At 64.7% G+C, this 16,578-nt stretch overlaps 1 protein-coding gene across 20 annotated transcripts in view; it reads left to right on the top strand.

Annotated features, from left to right (window-relative positions):
* The window catches only part of KIF1A (kinesin family member 1A), an 83,679-nt gene that overhangs the window by 54,263 nt on the left and 12,838 nt on the right, over positions 1–16,578 (top strand). For 7 of the 20 annotated variants that reach the window (XM_064485361.1, XM_064485354.1, XM_064485352.1 and 4 more), the window contains 12 exons: positions 393–511; positions 2,463–2,548; positions 3,588–3,726; positions 3,845–4,013; positions 4,155–4,245; positions 5,627–5,745; positions 6,874–6,929; positions 7,634–7,742; positions 7,975–8,041; positions 8,148–8,232; positions 9,664–9,769; positions 12,117–12,143. In XM_064485361.1, coding sequence (XP_064341431.1) covers positions 393–511; positions 2,463–2,548; positions 3,588–3,726; positions 3,845–4,013; positions 4,155–4,245; positions 5,627–5,745; positions 6,874–6,929; positions 7,634–7,742; positions 7,975–8,041; positions 8,148–8,232; positions 9,664–9,769; positions 12,117–12,143 — 1,173 coding nt within the window. Of the gene's footprint in view, positions 1–392; positions 512–2,462; positions 2,549–3,587; positions 3,727–3,841; positions 4,014–4,154; positions 4,246–5,626; positions 5,746–6,873; positions 6,930–7,633; positions 7,743–7,974; positions 8,042–8,147; positions 8,233–9,663; positions 9,770–12,116; positions 12,144–16,578 lie in introns of all 20 variants that reach the window. The other 13 variants (XM_031452583.2, XM_031452581.2, XM_031452580.2 and 10 more) reach the window with 3 other exon arrangements.

Here is a 16,578-nt window from a genome sequence, read left to right as displayed (position 1 = left end):
GGGAGGCGGGGGGCTGCCAGGGCATCAGCACGAGCTTGAGGTCCCAGGTCCTCCTCCTTGAAGCAGGCTGAAACCTCCCTCCTCCACTGTTCTCTGCTCAGACCACCAGCTTCGCTGAGCCCAGCCCCTCTCGCCACTTCCTCTCCGCCCCCACCGTGCACACCTTCCTCCTCCTCTGTCCCCCGCCTCCTCTTGTCTCCTCTGCCGCTGTGGACCCCCCTCGCCTCCCCTCCCAGCCCCTGCCTGCCTGCCCGCCCGGCTGCTTGCTGCCCTGGCCGCCCCGCTTCGCTCTGCTCTGCAGTGTTGTGTCGTGAGCCCGGGCCGTGCTGCCGCCACCGCCACTCACCGCAACTGCGAGGGTGGCCCTGACCGCAGCCTCTGCTTCCCCCCAGGGCCTTCGTGTACCTGAGCAACCTGCTGTACCCCGTGCCCCTGGTGCACCGTGTGGCCATCGTCAGCGAGAAGGGCGAGGTGAAGGGCTTCCTCCGCGTGGCCGTCCAGGCCATCTCAGGTGCGTGCGGGCAGCCAGGGCTGGCTCTGTCCCTTCACCAGTGGGGACCCCTGGGCGGGGAGCCAGCCTCACCCAGGCCCCCACTCCTCTGTCTTTTCGTGGCTTCCCGGATGGCCGCCAGGCTGATGATTCCCAGATGGGGCCTGCGGGAGAAACCCCGGTTGCCCGGCTCTTGGCTCTGGTCTTCTGGACTCTTCCTGATCAGCTGGGGTGGCCAGGGCTGTGCAGGCTGAGCCCAGGGCGGACTGAACCCACTCTGGTTCCAGTTCCCCCATCAGGTAGCCCAGGCAGTCCTGGAGACCCAGCCTGGCACAAAGTCGCCCTCATCCGGCTGCCCTCAGCCCCAGGACGGGCACGCCGGCTTCCCACCCTGGGCCCCAGCTCCTCCCGCCGCAGCCCCAGCGTTGTCCCTCTTCAGACCCCTGGGCCTCCCAGGTGCTGGCCTGTCTGCCCGGAAGCTGCGGATCCAGCCTCCACTTTGGGCTGGGGAATACAGGCCCTTCTCTGCAGAGGCAGACACCCCCTCACTGCCCAGTCACCTTCCTGGACCCCCACCTCCTGGCTGGGGCCCCAAGGCTGGTAGCTGCAGGGCATCTTTGAGCCTGGGTTTGCTCCCCTGAAAATGGCGCTCCCTCTGACGCCGCCTACCGTCAGGAAGGTGGAGAGGCCATTAGAGAACACACGCGGGAGCGCGGGGCCCGAGGGCCTGGTGCTCGCTGGAAGGCCTCGGGCTAGTGCCTCCTCGGGACCCCCTTTCCTCTCCAGGGCTCGGCTGCCCTGGCACCTCGGGGAGAGGACGGACGGACGATCAGAGAGAGCCAGCTGCAGAGCAGCTGTGGCCGAGACAGGCCTGGCGTGGGGTGTGAGCAGCCTGGGTGGCCTGCACTCCCACGGCTGTCTCGGGCCACCCCAGCTGATCCCCCTCTGCCTGGGTAGCCTGGCCACTTCAGGTGGTTTGGAGTCCACCCTTAGGACCCTGTGCCAAATTCTCACTTGTCTGTGACTCCCAGTCATGTCAGGTGGTGCTGAGACCCCTGGGGACCCAGCTGGGACGGGGAGTGAGGGCGGCTCTAGAGAAGAGCCAGGTGACAGGGACGCTGGGAACGCCTAGTGCCACCCTCGTTCCTCGGGGGGACCCTGCCCCTCGTCTCCAGGGGCTCTGTCCTCCCCGGACTCTTCCACGGCCCCTCCTGTCAGCGCCGCCCTGGCCAAGCTGCTAAACCGCCTGCTGTCTATGCGGTGTTTGGACCACACCTGACACTTCCTGCCTAGTGGCCATGGGGGAGGAGATGGAACTTAAAAAAGCCACTGATCCCTGCTTCAGTGGTTTCAGAAGCCACACCTGCCCCTGCGCCCACCATGGCAAAGGTCAGCTGGTCTAGGCTCCCAGCACTGGGCCCTTCCCTGGGCCGCGGTGGGACAGGGCTTCGTGCCCTGGGGCGGCCAGGGTGGAGAGCACAGTGGCGTTAGCGTCCCTGCAAGGCTGCAGAACGGAACACTGGAGCCGCTCAGGTCTGAGGCCGCCTGGGGTGGCATCCAGCCAGCGTGGCTGGAGCCAGGGGTCGGGGAGGCTGTCAGAAGCCAGATCTGGGGGTCCTTAGGCAGCAGGAGAAGGGTTTGGGTTCTGTCCCAAGCACAGAGGGGAACCTTGAACGTTCAAAGAAGGTTTAAGAGTGCGCTGGGCACTGAGTGTCCAGATGGGTGACAACGGTGGCAGAGGGACAGGTGTGATTCCCAGGTGTAACCAGGAGGACCTGGTGGGCAGGCTCTGCCTGTTGAGGTTCCTGTGTGCTCCGCCCATCCCAGTGGCTCTGCCTGGCTCTGCCACTGCTCCTGGGGACGAGCCAGGCCCCGACCGCCCACTCCCCCCTGGGGACGAGCCAGGCCCCGACCGCCCACTCCCCCCTGGGGATGAGCCAGGCCCTGACTGCCCACTTGGTTTCCATTTCAGCTGATGAAGAGGCCCCTGATTATGGCTCCGGTGTCCGCCAGTCGGGAACTGCCAGAATTTCCTTTGATGACCAGCACTTTGAGAAGGTACCATGCGAGCGTGGCTCAGCCATCGACACTGGAAGACAGGCCTCCAGCCCAACTCTGGCGCTCCGGGCCTGCCGCGGGCGCGGGCTCCCCCGGGGCTGTCGCCTGCCTTCCCAAGCCGAGCCTCGCGGTGCCCTGTCCCCACGTCTGACCTGCTCTGACCCACCGGGTCCATCTCCCCACCTCCAGCGTCTCCGTGTCTCATACCTGCTATCCCCACCCGGCCCTTGGCCCAGGCAGGGGCACAGAGCAGGGGTGCAATACAAGCTTCCGGAACAGACTCCAAGACTCCTCCCCCTCTGGTTCCCCTTCTCGCAGGCTCCCTCCCCTGGGGGCTCCCCCAGGACCCCAAGTTTCCACCACTGTCTTTACCCCCCCACCCCTGACATCCCAGTGAGAACTAGGAAGGCCCCCAGTCAGGCCCCCCTCCACAGTCCCCACCGCAGGTGCTGGGGTGGCTCTGCTTTGGTGCCGAAGGACGAGGTGCTGCCCCTTCTGGTCCTCACCTGACGGGACACTGCCTTCCACCAGGGCGTCCCTTTCTGCTCTCTGGCGAGAGGGTGGCAGAGGAGGGTCCCACTCTGCCCCCAGACTGGGTGGTTCCTCCTCTCTCCTCCTTACACTGTTTACTAACCCGACCCCCTCTGACCCCCACCCTGAACCGCAGTGCTCCTGCAGCCCTGAGCCCAGAGCTCCCCAACACCGACTCTCTTGGAGGGGTCGTCAGTGCTGGGGTGCACGGAGGGGGCAGCAGGAGGCTGTGTGGGCACCTGGTGGCAGGGTCCCTGGCCAGGGAGCTCAGGGGAGCGGGCAGTCCTGGCTGGGGTGAGGGGGCAGAACTGAAGGCCAGAGACCGTTTCCCAGCCTCCTTTCCTGCTTTGCAGACTAACACAAGCCATGACACACAAGAAACGAGGCCCAGGGAGGCGGGTGCCTGTCCGCGGCAGGGGCGGGCCAGGGGCTAGGCTCTGGGGTCCTCAGTGGGGCTGTGTTGGCCACATCCGGCTGGCTCCATCTGACTCTGGTTCCCCGTCTGCAGTTCCAGTCTGAGTCCTGCCCCGTGGTGGGGATGTCGCGCTCCGGGACCTCCCAGGAGGAGCTGCGGATCGTGGAAGGCCAGGGCCAGGGCGCAGACTTGGGGCCCTCGGCCGACGAGGTCAACAACAACACGTGCTCGGGTGGGTCACCGCCGCTGCCCGACGGGCTCCAGGGTGACGCCCCCTGGCCTGGAGGCACACGTGGTGCCAACCAGCCCTGAGCCCGGGCTCATGCCCCTCTGGTTTTGGCTCCCAGCAGCCGTAACCCCGGAGGGCCTCCTGGACAGTCCGGAGAAAGCCGCCCTGGACGGGCCCCTGGACGCCACCCTGGACCATCTCAGCCTGGGCACCACCTTCACCTTCCGTGTGACTGTCCTGCAGGCGTCCAGCATTTCTGCTGAATATGCCGACATCTTCTGCCAGTTCAAGTGAGCCTCTCCCCGGGCCGGGCTGTGCGGGTGGGCCTTGGCAAGGAGCAGGCCGTGCGGGGGCACCCTGGCGACCCCTGGTGGCCGTGGGTTCCCGTCCCTGGTCTCCGCACCTGCCAAACGTCTCCTCTTGCTTCACAGCTTTATCCATCGCCACGACGAGGCCTTTTCTACGGAGCCCCTGAAGAACACAGGGCGGGGGCCCCCACTCGGCTTCTACCACGTCCAAAATGTACGTCCTCAGAGCCCCCTTCTCCTTTTGCGGCCGATGGGCCCCTCCCTGGGTCTCTGGCTTTGCACAGCCCCCCTGAGACAGCTGAGCTTCATTCGTGCTCTCGGCCCTCTTCTGCGCACAGCCTTGTGCTAGGAGTGAGGACACCGGGTCTCCGGTGCCCGGCGGGGGCCTGTGGGCTATTGCTAGGCAGTGGGAGGCCTTGGTGGGTGTAAGGCAGATCAGAGACCCTGAGAGCTCTCTGCAGCGAGCCCTGGGAAGACGTGGATGGGATGTGTCTGAGGTGGCTGGGGTTTGCGTTGAGGCCGGGGTGCTCGGCGAGGCAGAGGCAGGGCACACAGACAGCTGCAGGGACAACCTGGAGAGGCCAGGAAAGCTCCAGGCCGGGGAGTGCAGGGTCCTGGCCCGAGCCAGGCCATCGGGAGGGCAGGGGATTTTTTTGGTGTGAGGCTGGAAAACGGGGCCATGATGGATACTGCTGGGTGGCAAGCCCTTGAGGGCCAGGCTGGGGAGTGCGTTTGACTCTGAGCAGCCCAGCTTGTGGGTGTGTGGTCAGAGACGTCCCAGAGGCCTTGCTCCGAGGGCCCTGCGGATGTGGACTGTCCTGACCCCTGGTGGAGGGGAGCTCCCAGTGGTTTCTAATCCAGGGAATCCAGGCCAGGTCTGAAGGTGTGCTTGGAGCCATTTCCTGGGCTGCCCTATAAGGCCCCGCACCCTGGGGCTCTGACACAGAAAGCTGCTGCCTCTCAGCTCTGGGGGCCGGAGGCCCGAGACCCAGTGGGCAGGGCTGCTCCTTCCGAGGCCGGGAGGGAGAGTCTGCTCCCGCCTCTGGCCTTGGCTGTAGACGCCGTCTTCGCCTCAGGTCCTCATGTCATCTTCCCTCTGTGCGAGCCTGTGCCCTGCGTCCCCATCTTACAAGGACACCAGTCACGTTGGACTGGGCTCATACCAATGACCTCATTCTAACTTGATTGCCTCTGTAAAGGCCTTGTCCCTAAACATGTGTCCTGGGGTTGGGACTTCAACAAATGGACCTGGGGGCGGACACAGCTCACCCCGTAACTCTTGGTGGGTGGGCGAGGGCCCGAGAAGGGTGAGATCAGACTGCCGAGGCCCTTCCCCAGCTCTGCGTTTTGAAAGAGCGGCTGCGCCTGTGGCCCCCAGGCCCGCCGTCTCGGGGAGGGAGCCTCAGGGCCGCTGCCCGGTGGTGTGCCCACTGGGTGTGAGACGGGAGGAGAGGCGCCCCGTGCTGTCGTGTGGGCAGAGGTTGGCCAGGCCGGGGTCTCCGATCTGGGCCTGGAGTGCCGGGGTCTCTGTGACTCTCCTCTCTGCTCCTGACCACACATGGCCGTGCCCCCACTCCTGCCTGCTTCACCCCCAGATTGCGGTGGAGGTAACCCGGTCCTTCGTCGAGTACGTCAGGAGTCAGCCCATCGTCTTCGAGGTCTTCGGCCACTACCAGCAGCACCCGTTCCCGCCCCTCTGCAAGGACGTGCTCAGGTCAGCCGCCTGGGCACGGGGGCCGCGGGGGTCATCGTGGGGGCCGTGGGGGTCGTGGGGGTCATCGTGGGGGTTGTGGGGATCATGGGGGTCATCGTGGGGGCCGTGGGGGTCATCACAGGGGTCGTGGGGATCATGGGGGTCATCATGGGGGCCATGGGGGTCATCACAGGGGTCGTGGGGGTCAGGGCCCCTCCACTTCCTGGCCAGCAGGGCCGGCCCTCACCCCAGACAGGCCTGGTGGCGTCAGCAGAGCCATGTGCCTCCTAACGCCCACCTCCCCATCAATGAACAGGGGGCCAGTTTCCCAGGTCGACAGGACCCAGAGCGGGCCACAGGCCCCTCAGGACTGAAGAGGGGTTTCCTAAAGAGGTCACTGTCAGCACCTTGCCTCGGTTGGCCGTGGGCAGTGTCCTGGGGCCGAGGAAAGCCAGGCGCGGGGCTGGAGGAAGCCAGGGTGGCCCACAGAGGAGGCGGCCTCTGCTGCCCACTCAGAACTCTGGTGAAGGGGCCCAGGTGTTCCGTCTCCCGGAGTCCTCAACACCTTAGACTGAAAAAGGGACATTCGTCCTGTTCCCTCGTTGCTGCAACCTGCTGGGGGCTCGGAGGGTGGGTCACAACCACCCCACCCCACCCAGAGTCAGGCGAGAACCGAGGATGGGCGTCAGGGGCACTGGGACCCTCTATTGCCTCCCACGCCTCCCTGAGCTCTCAGCTGACAGGAGGAACCAGTGTGAAGCATCCAGGGTGTTGGGGAAAGAGAAGGGCCCTGAGAGGAGCTGGTTTTGTGGCGTTTGACCCCAGAAGCCTCGTCTGTGCTCGGGAGTGCCAAGGGGGCTGTGTCCTAGGAGCCCCTGGACCAAGAACCAGAGTCTGACCTCACCCAGTTCTCCTGGCCTCAGAGGGCCTCTTGGGCAGGGTCTGAGGGGTCCTCCTCCCCCATCCAAGCTGGTTCGGGGCCTGTGAAAGGCCCTGTGGGAGGGAGCGGGGAGGGAGCAGGCCCTTGCTTGGGGTCAGGAGTGCTGCCGGTCCCCTCTGCCAGCTCCTGCCCTCTGCTCCCCGCTGCAGCTCAGGGTCCCGTGGACACAGCCTCTCTGTCTCCTCACACTGGCGCTTCTGTCTCCACAGCCCCCTGAGGCCCTCACGGCGCCATTTCCCACGTGTCATGCCACTGTCCAAGCCAGGTAGGTGGGGCTTTCCTGCGTGCACCCCCAGGTGAGTGGGCAGGTGCTGGGTGGGTGCCGGGTGGGCAGGCCCTCCACAGCTGAGCACAGTTCTGGTGATGGCTCTGTGCTCTCCATGCTCCTGGGGCCACCCTGCACCTACTGGGCCTCGCAGGGTCCCCGTGGAGTGGGGGGCGCAGGGGGAAGGCACAGGGACGCCGCTATGTCCTTTACCCCTTGGTATGCACAGGGCAGCAGGGTGCAGGTCGGGTGCCTGCCCTGTGCCCCCGTGAGGCTGCCAGCAGCAGGCAGAGAGGCACCGGGGGCCTCAGTGAGGCAGGGCCTCTGTGCTGGAAGCAGGTGTTTGGGAGCTGAAGCAGGCTGCGGCTGAAGGTTGCGCAGCGCTGGTCTTTGGGGCGGGTGCTGGGGCCTCCGACTGAGTGTGGCTGTGGGGTCTCGAGCCTCTGCCCGCTCTTCAGGGGCCTGTGCCCAGGTGCATGTGGCCACGTGCCCCCCTCCCCGGGCACAGAGAAGCCGGCAGCCACATCTGTTCCCCGGGGTGGTCACCAAGGCCCGACTGCGCCCAGCGTGGGGCGTCTGGGGTGTGGGTGGGGGTCTGCGAATGGCTTCTCTTGGAGGGAGATGCCCTCGCTGCTGCTGAATGTGCCCTCGGCACGTGATGGGTCAGTTTCCCATCAGTGCTTGCCTGTCTCCTGTCACCCCAGTGCCCGCCACCAAGCTCAGCACACTGACGCGGCCCTGCCCAGGGCCCTGCCACTGCAAGTACGACCTGCTCGTCTACTTTGAGATCTGTGAGCTGGAGGCCAATGGCGAGTGAGTCCCAGCGCCTGGGCGGCCCGTGCTGGGGACGGGCTGGCTTCCCCTGGGGTCGTGGGGAGGGCTGGGGCTGGTCAGGGTGGCCCAGCTGACTCTGGTCTCCGTGGTCTGGGCCACCCACCGTCACCAGGGGGAGCAGCTGATTTTTTCCTGTTCTCACCCTTTTTGCTCCTCGGCACGGGTGCCTGTGCTGTGGGTGGGGCCCTCACCTCTCCTGTCTCTCTCCCAGTTACATCCCTGCAGTGGTGGACCACCGTGGCGGGATGCCTTGCATGGGGACCTTCCTGCTCCACCAGGTGCGAAGCCCTTTCTGCCCTTGCCCTTGCCTGCCCCCCGTTCCCTCCTCGACCCTGCGTGGTCCCCAGACCATCTGACCGTGTCCTCTCTCCCGGTGCCTGGCAGGGCATCCAGAGACGGATAACTGTGACCCTGCTGCACGAGACAGGCAGCCACATCCACTGGAAGGAAGTGCGCGAGCTGGTTGTGGGTGAGTGAGGCGGGTGGGGGCTGCCTTGGGGGCTGGGCAGGGTTGGTGGGAAGAGCACAGACCCCACCCCCACCCCCAGCCCCCGGGCCAGACGCCTGAGTTCTGACTGCAGCTCTTCTCCCAGTGCTGTGTGACTTTGGCTGAGTCACTTAGCCTCTCTGTGCCTCAGTCCCTCCCCTGAAAAGAAGGGCCTGGACCCAGGTGATGACCCTACATCCCTATTTAATCACCGCATTAGTTTGCTAGGGCTGTTGTAACAAAGCATCACGAACTGGGTGGCTTAAAACAACAGAAACGTACCCTGCTGTGGTTCTGGCGGCTTACGTCGCGAACTATTTCATCTACCAGAAATGCTTCCTTCGCCAAGCTGTGAAGAGCTTGCCCGCATTCCATTCAAGGACAGGGACAGCTGTCCACTCCCGTGTGTCATCGGCTTGAGGCCACCGCCCCGCCCTTCCCTGGAGCTGCGGGTCCCCGGAGGCCATGTGTCGGGTGTTTCTGTGTCCAGTGGGCCGCGGCTCACGGGCAGTGTCCCTGGGACTCGCAGAGGCGGCTCTGAGGGTGTAGCAGCAGGGCAGTGATGAGGGACCCATTGTCCTGCAGCCCGAAGTGTGGGATTGTGGGCAGTGGGGTGGTGGGGGCCCGCCCCCCTCAGCCTCCAGCCGCGGGGACACACTGCTGGGGGGACACTTTTTAGGAAACTCCCACCCGCCTCCTCCCAGAACTCAAATGTTGCAGGAAGTTTCCAGGAAGCGGAGCAGGCAGCCCTGGCCGCAGACACAGAACCCCGGCCGAGCATTGGGCTTTGCTTTGTCTCCTGGAGGGGAGGCTCGGTGATTCCTTTCTGGCTTAACAGAGAAAGTTAGCTAGTGCTTGTTCCTCGAGGAAGCAGAGCGGCCAGCTTAACCATCACCACCAGAGCAAGACGTGAGGAGCGGGGCCGCCAGGCGGGAGCCCCGGCTGGCAGTGGTTCCGGCGCCTTTGCGGACGGAGCAGCCGCCGCGCGCCCAGCGTGGGCAGCGGGCGGCAGGAGGGGGGCCCTGCGGGAAACGCCCCCGCGGGAGAGGCTCACGCCGCAGACAGTGCTTCCCGTCTTTCTTTCTTCTCTAAGCACAAGGAGAGGAGGGAGCGCTTTCCCCTCGTCTTGCTCAGGTTTCCTTGTCCAGCAGGTAGCAGGGCCTGTGAGTTCTAGGGTGAGTGACTGGACTCTGTCCGTTGGGGCCGAGGGAGACAGTGAGGGGGTCATTTGTGACTGAGAAACCAAGAAACTCAGAACTTAAGCTGCCGGGAAGGTGGCAGAAGCCGGCACCCTGGCCAGCTGCCGGCCCTGTGGGGGCCTCTTGCCAGGTGCGCTTGTGGCCACGGGGAGCCAGTTCCCTGATGTGGCCTTGGGTTCGAGGCTCCGGTCCAGGCAGTTGCCCTTTCCTGTAGGTCGCATCCGAAACACCCCGGAAACAGACGAGTCTCTGATCGACCCCAACATCCTGTCTCTCAACATCCTCTCGTCTGGTTACATCTACCCGGCCCAGGACGACCGGTGAGTCCCCCTGGGGGGCGGCAGCACGTCTGTTCCCAACTCCCTGGAGACGGTCCGAGTCAGGACCAGGGTGTGTTCTCAGTCCGCCCACCTGGCCACGTGGGGTCCAGCCACACAGGCCATGTCCGGCCCCAAAGCCTTCAAGGACCCCCTTCCACACATGTCCAGGAATGGGTGCCGGGGGGGGGGGCTCATGGCCTTGAAGTCCCCAGCGAGATGGTCTGCACACTGTCCTGTCACCGGCTCATGCATTCACCCGGCCAGCTCATTCGGTCATCTGATGGAGGGGCTGCGTGGGCGTTGCTGGTGGATGAGTTGGGTCCTGCCCTCGGGGGTATCGTGGGCGGGTGGGCAGCAAGGGGCAGTGGGTGGACAAACAGGCCTGGGTTTCCCAACCGCACTGCTGCGGGCAAGTCTGTACCCTCTGCAGGGGTCCTCAGGCGGGGGTCTTGGAGGAGTTCAGAGCTGCACTGGGTTGGCAATCTGGCGTCCCGGGGTGGGGGCGTGCCCACTGGCATGGCTTGGCACACGCTCCTTGTCACCGGGCTGTTCCTTTCCAAGCGCCCTGGTAATGGCCACAGTGTCCGCAGCTGGGCAACCTGAGCTCAACCGCACCTGGGGCAGCGGATGGGGCGCAGGAGCCCCTGGGGCCCCCCAGCCATCCATGACATACCAGCCCTGTCCTGTTTGCTAGGCTGGGCAGGCTCGAGGAGGAGGCATCTGGGGGCCGAGCAGGGGTGGGCAGCTCCCGGCTGCTGAGAGCAGCCCTCTTGGGGGGACGTTGGCAGGCTTGGCTGTGTCTCAGATGCTGCTTTCCTAGGGGTCTGGGGACATGGGGAGGATGCCCCTGAGACCCGAGGGCTTGACCTGGCCCCTGAGGCAGAGGCCGAGAGCTGGTCCTGAGCGCGAACTGCGGGTGGACCCACAGCCCTGCGTCTTGAGGGCTGGATGTGCTTGGAGCGGGGTGGGGGACCCCAGCCTTGCAAGGAGAGCCAGATCCTAAGGACAGAGGGTCCTGGGCCCAGGTGGAGCGCGTCTTCATAGGCTCCCCGGAGGGTGGGCATAAGGAAACCATTCTGCAGTGTGGGCAGCTGGGGGGCAAGGGCAGAGACCCCAGCAGGGGCAGGCGTGGCTCTGGTTCTAGCCTTGCTCGGAAACTTTCCAGAAGGAAGTCACCCTGTGCGTATGCCCGGAGGAGGGAGGGGCTGAGGTGAAGAGTGCTAGGGGTGTTCCTGCATGCAGCGGCGCCCTGGCAGGCTGGCTGGGCTTACGGGGGGGGGGGGTGAGACACAGTGTGGGTGGGCCTGACGCCGTGAGAACACACCCTGGGGACACTGCAGAGAGGGCCTGGCGCCCCCACGCAGGCTGCCCTGAGGGACATGGGCTGTGCCTGGGCCTTCAGGGGCGGGGACCCCGGGGAAGGTGGGCCCGGCAGGGCCTGTGCCACAGGGAGGGGAATGTCTGCCATGCTGAGTCCACTTTGAGCTGGAGGATGCGCTCAGCATCCCCCCGACCTCTGACTCTTCCTTTCCCCTGGAAACTCCTAGATTCTTGGGGTGACAAAGGTGGTGGGGGGTGGCTTTGGGCCTCTGCCCTGCACTGTCCCTCTGCGCTGAAGTGTTTCTGGGTTCCCATCCTCCGGCCAGCACGGCTGCTCGGGGCACGTGGGGGCCACGTCCCAGGCGCAGTCCTTGGCAGCTTAGGAGACTGCGCTGGACCTGGGCTCAGTGGGGCTTTGGCTAAACAGCTTCGCCCCGTTCCTGGAGGCCCGAGGACTCGCCACTGAAGGGCTTCCATCCTGCGGCCTCGGGGCTGTGGGGAGTGAGGCCCAGACCCTCAGGCCCAGGGGTGGAGAAGCACGCACACGGGCGGGGCCGGGGACCTTGCCTGCAGCCGCTTTGGCCCCGCTTGGCTCCTGCCATGCTGCACAGGCCAGCACAACCCCACCCCAGCCCTGCCCGGAGCAGCCTCAGGGACCTCTTAGTGGTTGTCCCCAGGCAGGCTCTGTTCTGAGGCTCCCCAGGGCCCTCCTCTTCCCTGGACCACGGCTGGCATCCTCGGAGCTGCGATGGGCCCGTCTGGTCTGACGGCGATCAGGCAGGCCCTCCTCCCCCGCAGGCACAGAGCCTCTGAGACCCAGGCCTGGCTCGGGCCTCAGAGCCTCGGGCTGCCCACCGGCTTTGCTGCGGCCTTGGCCTCCTCCCGCTCCAAGGCCCCACGCTTGCCGCCTTCCCCGGCTCAGAGTGGGCCTGCCGCCGCGGACGGCTTCTCTCCGCGCTGCCCCGCTGCCCCGCTGCCCGGCGCCCGGCCCTGCCCTCACTAACCTGTGATTGTTTGTGTTTTGCAGGCAGTTTCTTGATTCGGACATGCCTAGGTACCATTTGTGCCCCTTGGTTTTATTTCAGCCTCTCCTCCCCGTTCCCACGGCCCTGAAATTTCATTTCAGCTTTCTGGATCCCTTCCACACTTGCTCCCCTCTCCCTCCTGTTCCTCCCACCTTCCTTGTTAGTTTATTTCCTTGGAACACTTCTTTGTTTATAATTCTTTACGGCTTTCTTCTCCTCACCTTCCCTTGGCTGAGCCCCCGCCCCACTCTTGATTTTGCTGCTTTGGTAGTCCCCTGCCTTCCCTTAGACGCTGGCTGGCCTCCCGCTCCCCGACCCCAGCCCTGCCCGCCCCTCCCCTCCCCCTCCCGGAAGAGCGGGAGCAGGGGTCTTGCATGTGGGCCTGGCTGGCGGCCAGGCTGCCTCCGCTGCCCCCGCCCCACTCCCTGCAAAGTGAAAGAGAACAGACGGGGAAGGGGCCGTGGCGGGTGCAGGACCAGGGGCAGACAGGAACAGCCCGGCTGGAGACCTCCACACTGCACCTCCCACCCTGGGTGTGAGCCCCTCGCCCGGCCAGGTGGGCGACTCCAGCCATGCTCCTGGTGTGGCTGCCACACGCCCTTTTAGAAGTGGGGGGGGGGGGGGTAAAGTCGTCAAGAGCCCAGGCTTTGGAGTCACTCAGAGGCACGGGCTCCTGGGCCAGGGACCGGGGATCCCTCCCCGCCTTGAGTGAGGCCCTGGCCCACGGCGGCCAGGTGCAGGGTCTGGAAGACCCTAGGGATGGACGTCACGGTCCCTAATCCAGGCTTGTCCGTGAGACTCTAGTCTGTTCCTGGTGAAGGGGCAGGGCTGTCGCCTTCGGGGTCCCTGTGGGGGGTGCTGTGGGTCCCTGTTTTGAACGCTGAAAGGAGCAGCAGGGAGGCCCCCACAGGAGCGTCTGAGTCTTCAAGCTGCAGGGAGGGGGCAGGGTGGTGCCTGCCCTTTCCTGGACAGAGCCCCAGGCCAGGGTGGGGGCACAACAGGCCCTTCTGGGGCTAGTTTCCTTGTGGGTCACGGCTGTGGTGGTCAGCACAGACGGTCCCTGCACACGTGCCCCGGGCAGTCGCAGCAGAGGCCCCGCGGGGCCGCGAGCAGGCTGTGGTTCCATTGGTGTGTCCCCGAGGGCGCGCACACACAGGCGTCTTCTCCAGGAGCAGATCTTTTGCAAAGGCAGCTGCAGGCCCTCCCCGGGGACACCAGCTTGGTGAGGCAGAGACCCTGTCAAGGGAAACTGCAGTGGTGGCTGCACCGGAGGAGGGTCACAGCCCTGCAGGATCGAGAGCAGGGACCTGGCTCTCTGGGGCAGTCTGGAAGGCTCCCTGGAGGTGGTGACCTGCTTGCTGGTCCTGGAGGGGAACGGGGCTGGCTGAGGCGGCTGCAGCCTGCCTAGGAAGTCTCTGGGGTGGGATCCCATCTGCTCATGTTCATCCCTGGGGTGGACCCGGTTTAGCGCCTGTTTCCCTGATGAGTGGAAACTTCCAAGCCCATCAGTACGACTGCACGGTCGGGGGTGTGTGTGGACATTTTGTTCAAGTTTGCATCTCTACAACGGCCAGCACGATAGAGGTGTGCTTTGGCTGGTCTTGGACGCCCCCCTACAAATATCTTGCCCCTCCAGGAAGGTTCTGGGTAAAATGGAAACATACCCTGTGGCCAAGTGGAGACATGGCACCAGGGAAGGAGGGGGTCCTGTTTCCCTTCTCAGCAGGGCCTCCTTCGCCAGCCCCAGACTTCACGAGGACCTCACCCCTGCCCCTGAGCAGGAGGCCCCCGTCCCCAATTTCAGAGGTGGGCTCACTGGCCCCCAGTGGACTTGGCCTCCCAGAGGGGGCTCGGGGTGCTGAGAGGGAGGAGGAGCCCCGAGATGGGCTAACTAGTGCCTCCTTCCCGGGCCCTGCTTTGCAGAGCAGGCTCGGGGCGCTGAGAGGGAGGAGGGGTCAGAGCCCTGAGACTGGCTGGTGCCTCCTTCCCGGGCCCCGTTCTGCAGGGCAGGAAGCCCCTGTGCTGGGTGCCCCTACATCGGGTCCACCCTAGGAACTTGAGCAGATGGGACAAGCGGTGATGGACGAAGGGTCTTGTCCCAGACTCTTGGGCTGAGTGGGGACCCGGGGCTGCACCGACTGGGCTGGGGAGGCCTGGATGTGCCCTTGGCTGGCTGTGTGAATATGGGCAAGTGCAGAATGTTCTGGAACCTTGTTTTCTTCCTCCCTGTTAATGGGGAGTCTGTTGGGCCTTGCCTGAGGAGGTTGTGAGGTTAAATGAGGTGATGCACAAAAAGCTCTCGCAGGGGCCTCGCTTCTGCAACTCTGTTCATGACCTTGTCAGCATTTAATTGAAAACACTCCTAATTAATTTAAAGCACATGGCTCCTGAGCAGAAAGCCCACTGTTTGTACTAACCACTCCCATTTTGCCAAAGGAGCCCCACTAAGATACGAGAGTCTCACACGCACAGCTCAGAGCTGCCCAAGACACGTGGAGGCGAGGAGGGGGTTTGTGACAAAACCCACGGTCTGCGAAGAGTCGGGTCACACTTGCCACCTTTCTGCGCATCCTTCCAGGCTCACGCTCCTGCCTGGGCTGCAGGGTTCCAGCTCCCAGAGTAGAAAGGATCCGCCAGCCCCTCGAAAGTGTGGACTGTGGAGGAGGGGCTAGGGAGCAGAGCAGCCCACGGTGACCCCCCACCCATTCCACCAGGCACAGGGTTGGATGCTCCAAATGGTGCCCAGGTGCCCCAAGGGGTGCCACAGCCCCCTGGGAAGGGTCCAGATATGGTTTCTTGTTGCGTTTCCCCTTCTGTCCTGCCAGGCTGTGCCGTCTACGGGGCCACAGTGCCCCTCACCCACTCACCCACCCACTCACCCGTCACGTGTGAGCCGCATCCTTCCAGGAGTCAGGAAGGGGAATTCAGGCCTAAGCCAGGAATGGTCTGTCCCCAGGAAGCGCAGAGCCTGGCCTGGGACTTCACTTGTGCCCTCTGGTCTCCTTCCTCCGGCCATGCATGTGTCTGGTCCAGACGCTGAGCAGAATTCCGAGGCTGAGGTTGGGGGCCTCCCCTGCTCTTAGCTGCGTGCCCGCACTCCGGGGTCACGCCCCCACTGGACAGGGGGCTGTCCTGGCTGCAGCCCGGGGGCTCGGCCCTGGCAGCCTTCCCGTCAGGTCATTTTCCCCGAGAACCTGAGCCACTCCTGACAGTGACACTCTTTCGAGAAACGTACTTCCCAGAGCGTAACGAGCTTCTGGTTGAAACCTTGAGCATGAGATTTAATTTTCGGATTCTCAGCAGGCCCGTCCGCATCAGGACGCCCACCGTGGCTGCCTGTTGGCGCACAGTGGCTGTGACACTTGTCTTGTCTGAATGTGCTCGGATGGGCCCTCGGCAGCAGGTGAGGGACAGTCACATACAGAGTAACCAGGCGCTTGTGGTGGGAGCCTGGAGAGTCCACGGCAGCCCAGCTGAGATGAGGACCAGCCCCCAGGCCCCCTGCAGCCTGCACATTGTGCGCAGGTGGGGCGAACGCGGGCTCCCATTCCACGAAGCCGAGAGGAAACGGAGCACCCGCCCACGACCCGTGGCCTGCTGGTGGCTGGGCCGCTGCCCGCCCACGCAGTCTCAGCCCTTGTGAGCAAGAATCGAGATGGGAAAAACGTTTTACAGCATATGACATTTTCTTTGTCAACAAAACTTTTTAAGTGAGTTTCCAGTTTACCCCCGCACGTCCTCGCGTGTTTGAGGGCCGAGCTTTATGTCCTGGAGCTGCGATGGGGGCAGCCCTGTTTCCGAGCTCCTGCTGCCCAAGCCCTTTGGCTGGAGGAGAGCCACCAGGAGGCCTCCTTGTCCAGGACCACGTCCCTGCCTGGCTTGAGGTGGTCCGAGTCAGGAAGTCAGCTGGAGGCTCTGGATGTGGACCAGCGGGTCCTGAGAAGAGGGGCCCCTGGCTCCTGGGCTCCCCCGCCCCAGAAGGGCTGTGCTTACAGGCATCTTCTGTCCAGCAGGGACCTACAGGACCCCCCCACAGCTCCGTTGTGCACGCAGCCTGGCCCGCCCACTGCCCCTTTCTCTGAAACAGGGTCCCAGAGGACAGCACACAGATTGAAGGGCAAAGGACTGGAAGTCCCGGGCAGGGGCCTGGGACGGCCTCGCTGGAGGGAGGCACGGGGCCGCCCCTGTTCCAGACCTGTTTCCCCGGAGTGGGCTGAATCCAGAGAGTCCGTGGGGTGACGGGCTGAGCCGATGGGGAAGCTTGGCTGCTCTGCTCGGGAGGCGACCCCACCCCCGAATTCCTACCTTCGTGGGTGGGGGCCTGAGGACCTGCCTTTCTGACAAGTTCCCAGTGCGGGTGCTGGGGTCCAGGGACCCCATGTCTGGGCCACAACTTCCTCTCAGATTATTTTGGGGGCTGCCTGATTGTCACTCGGGCAGAGTGAGCCTCACTGCAGGGGGCGG

Source organism: Camelus dromedarius, chromosome 4 (genome assembly GCF_036321535.1).
Source record: "Camelus dromedarius isolate mCamDro1 chromosome 4, mCamDro1.pat, whole genome shotgun sequence".
Taxonomy (NCBI): domain Eukaryota; kingdom Metazoa; phylum Chordata; class Mammalia; order Artiodactyla; family Camelidae; genus Camelus; species Camelus dromedarius.
The sequence above is the reverse complement of the archived record's forward strand: the minus strand, read 5'-3'. Positions and strand labels throughout refer to the sequence as shown.